Source organism: Argentina silus (assembly GCF_951799395.1).
Source record: "Argentina silus genome assembly, chromosome: 22".
Taxonomy (NCBI): Eukaryota; Metazoa; Chordata; class Actinopteri; order Argentiniformes; family Argentinidae; genus Argentina; species Argentina silus.
The window spans coordinates 127,280-128,241 of record NC_139676.1 but is presented as its reverse complement, the minus strand read 5'-3'; the positions used below and the strand labels follow the sequence as shown (position 1 = coordinate 128,241).

The window sequence follows — 962 nt, the reverse complement described above, 5'->3', positions numbered from 1 at the left end:
GTGTGTGTGTGTGTGTGTGAGGTGGCCATCTCATTAATAGAAGCAGTGTGGACAGCTGCGCTCACTCGCACGCGCATTATCGGAGAATTGATTGCATCCCTCGCACAATGAAAAGGACAAAAACACCCAGGAGAGAATGATATTGTCTGTGTGTGTGTGTGTGTGTGTGTGTTCATTAACCGAGCCAGGTGATACTGGTGGAAGTATAATAGAAAATATCTAGGTCACACACACAAGTTGCCAATACACCCATAGCAAATTCTCTACACAATAAAAAGAAATATCATTTAGTGAACGCTTTTATCCAAAACTAAAGATATCCGAAGTGTGCGGGAATTAAACCCACAACCCTTTATCAGTGGGTCTACCATGCTACAAATCAACTGACTGAGCCAGCATGTGAGTGTGCCCGTAAGGTTTAGTAGGCCCATTATCGCTAATAGAGGGGTACGGTGAAAGGAATAAGACCTTGTGTAAATACACTAAAGCTAATTCACACCTACGAGCCAATTCACACCTATAATGTTAATGTATCGGCGTGGGTGTCTGGGCCGCCTGCTAGGCTGTGACATGTAAAATAGTCGCCGTGGCCTGGGGGTCACTATTACAGCAGGCTATTTACGGACATCAGGGGTCAACCCGTGTGAAATTCGATCCGCGTTTCCCTCACCCGCCGAGCGATAACAGCTTTACACCAACGCTAAGACCCCCCCCCCCCCCCCGCAACATCAGACCCCCAAACGGCCATCTCCATTTCAAATGCGACCATCCCCCCTCCTCCCCCTCTCTCTGTCTTCAGTCGCGTTAAGATCCCTTTGTCGTTATTCCACGTTAATGACGTGATGACCGATCAATCAAACGGGCTTGGCAAACTAATTTCGGTTAATTAGTCCATTGAGCGGTCGTGAAAGTTAAGAGTATTTATATTGAGGCGAGGGGCGCAGTGAGAGAGGGAGGGAGAT

At 47.5% G+C, this 962-nt stretch overlaps 1 protein-coding gene across 1 annotated transcript in view; it reads right to left on the bottom strand.

The window, feature by feature from the left end:
• The window catches only part of LOC310821958 (multivesicular body subunit 12A-like), a gene marked incomplete at its 5' end in the record, with an annotated part of 5,552 nt that extends 5,475 nt beyond the window's left edge, over positions 1-77 (bottom strand). Inside the window, one exon of the mRNA XM_083694248.1 lies at positions 66-77. Within this exon, the coding sequence (XP_083550374.1) occupies positions 66-77 (12 nt within the window). The remainder of the gene's footprint in view (positions 1-65) is intronic.
• Positions 78-962: the final 885 nt, after the last annotated feature.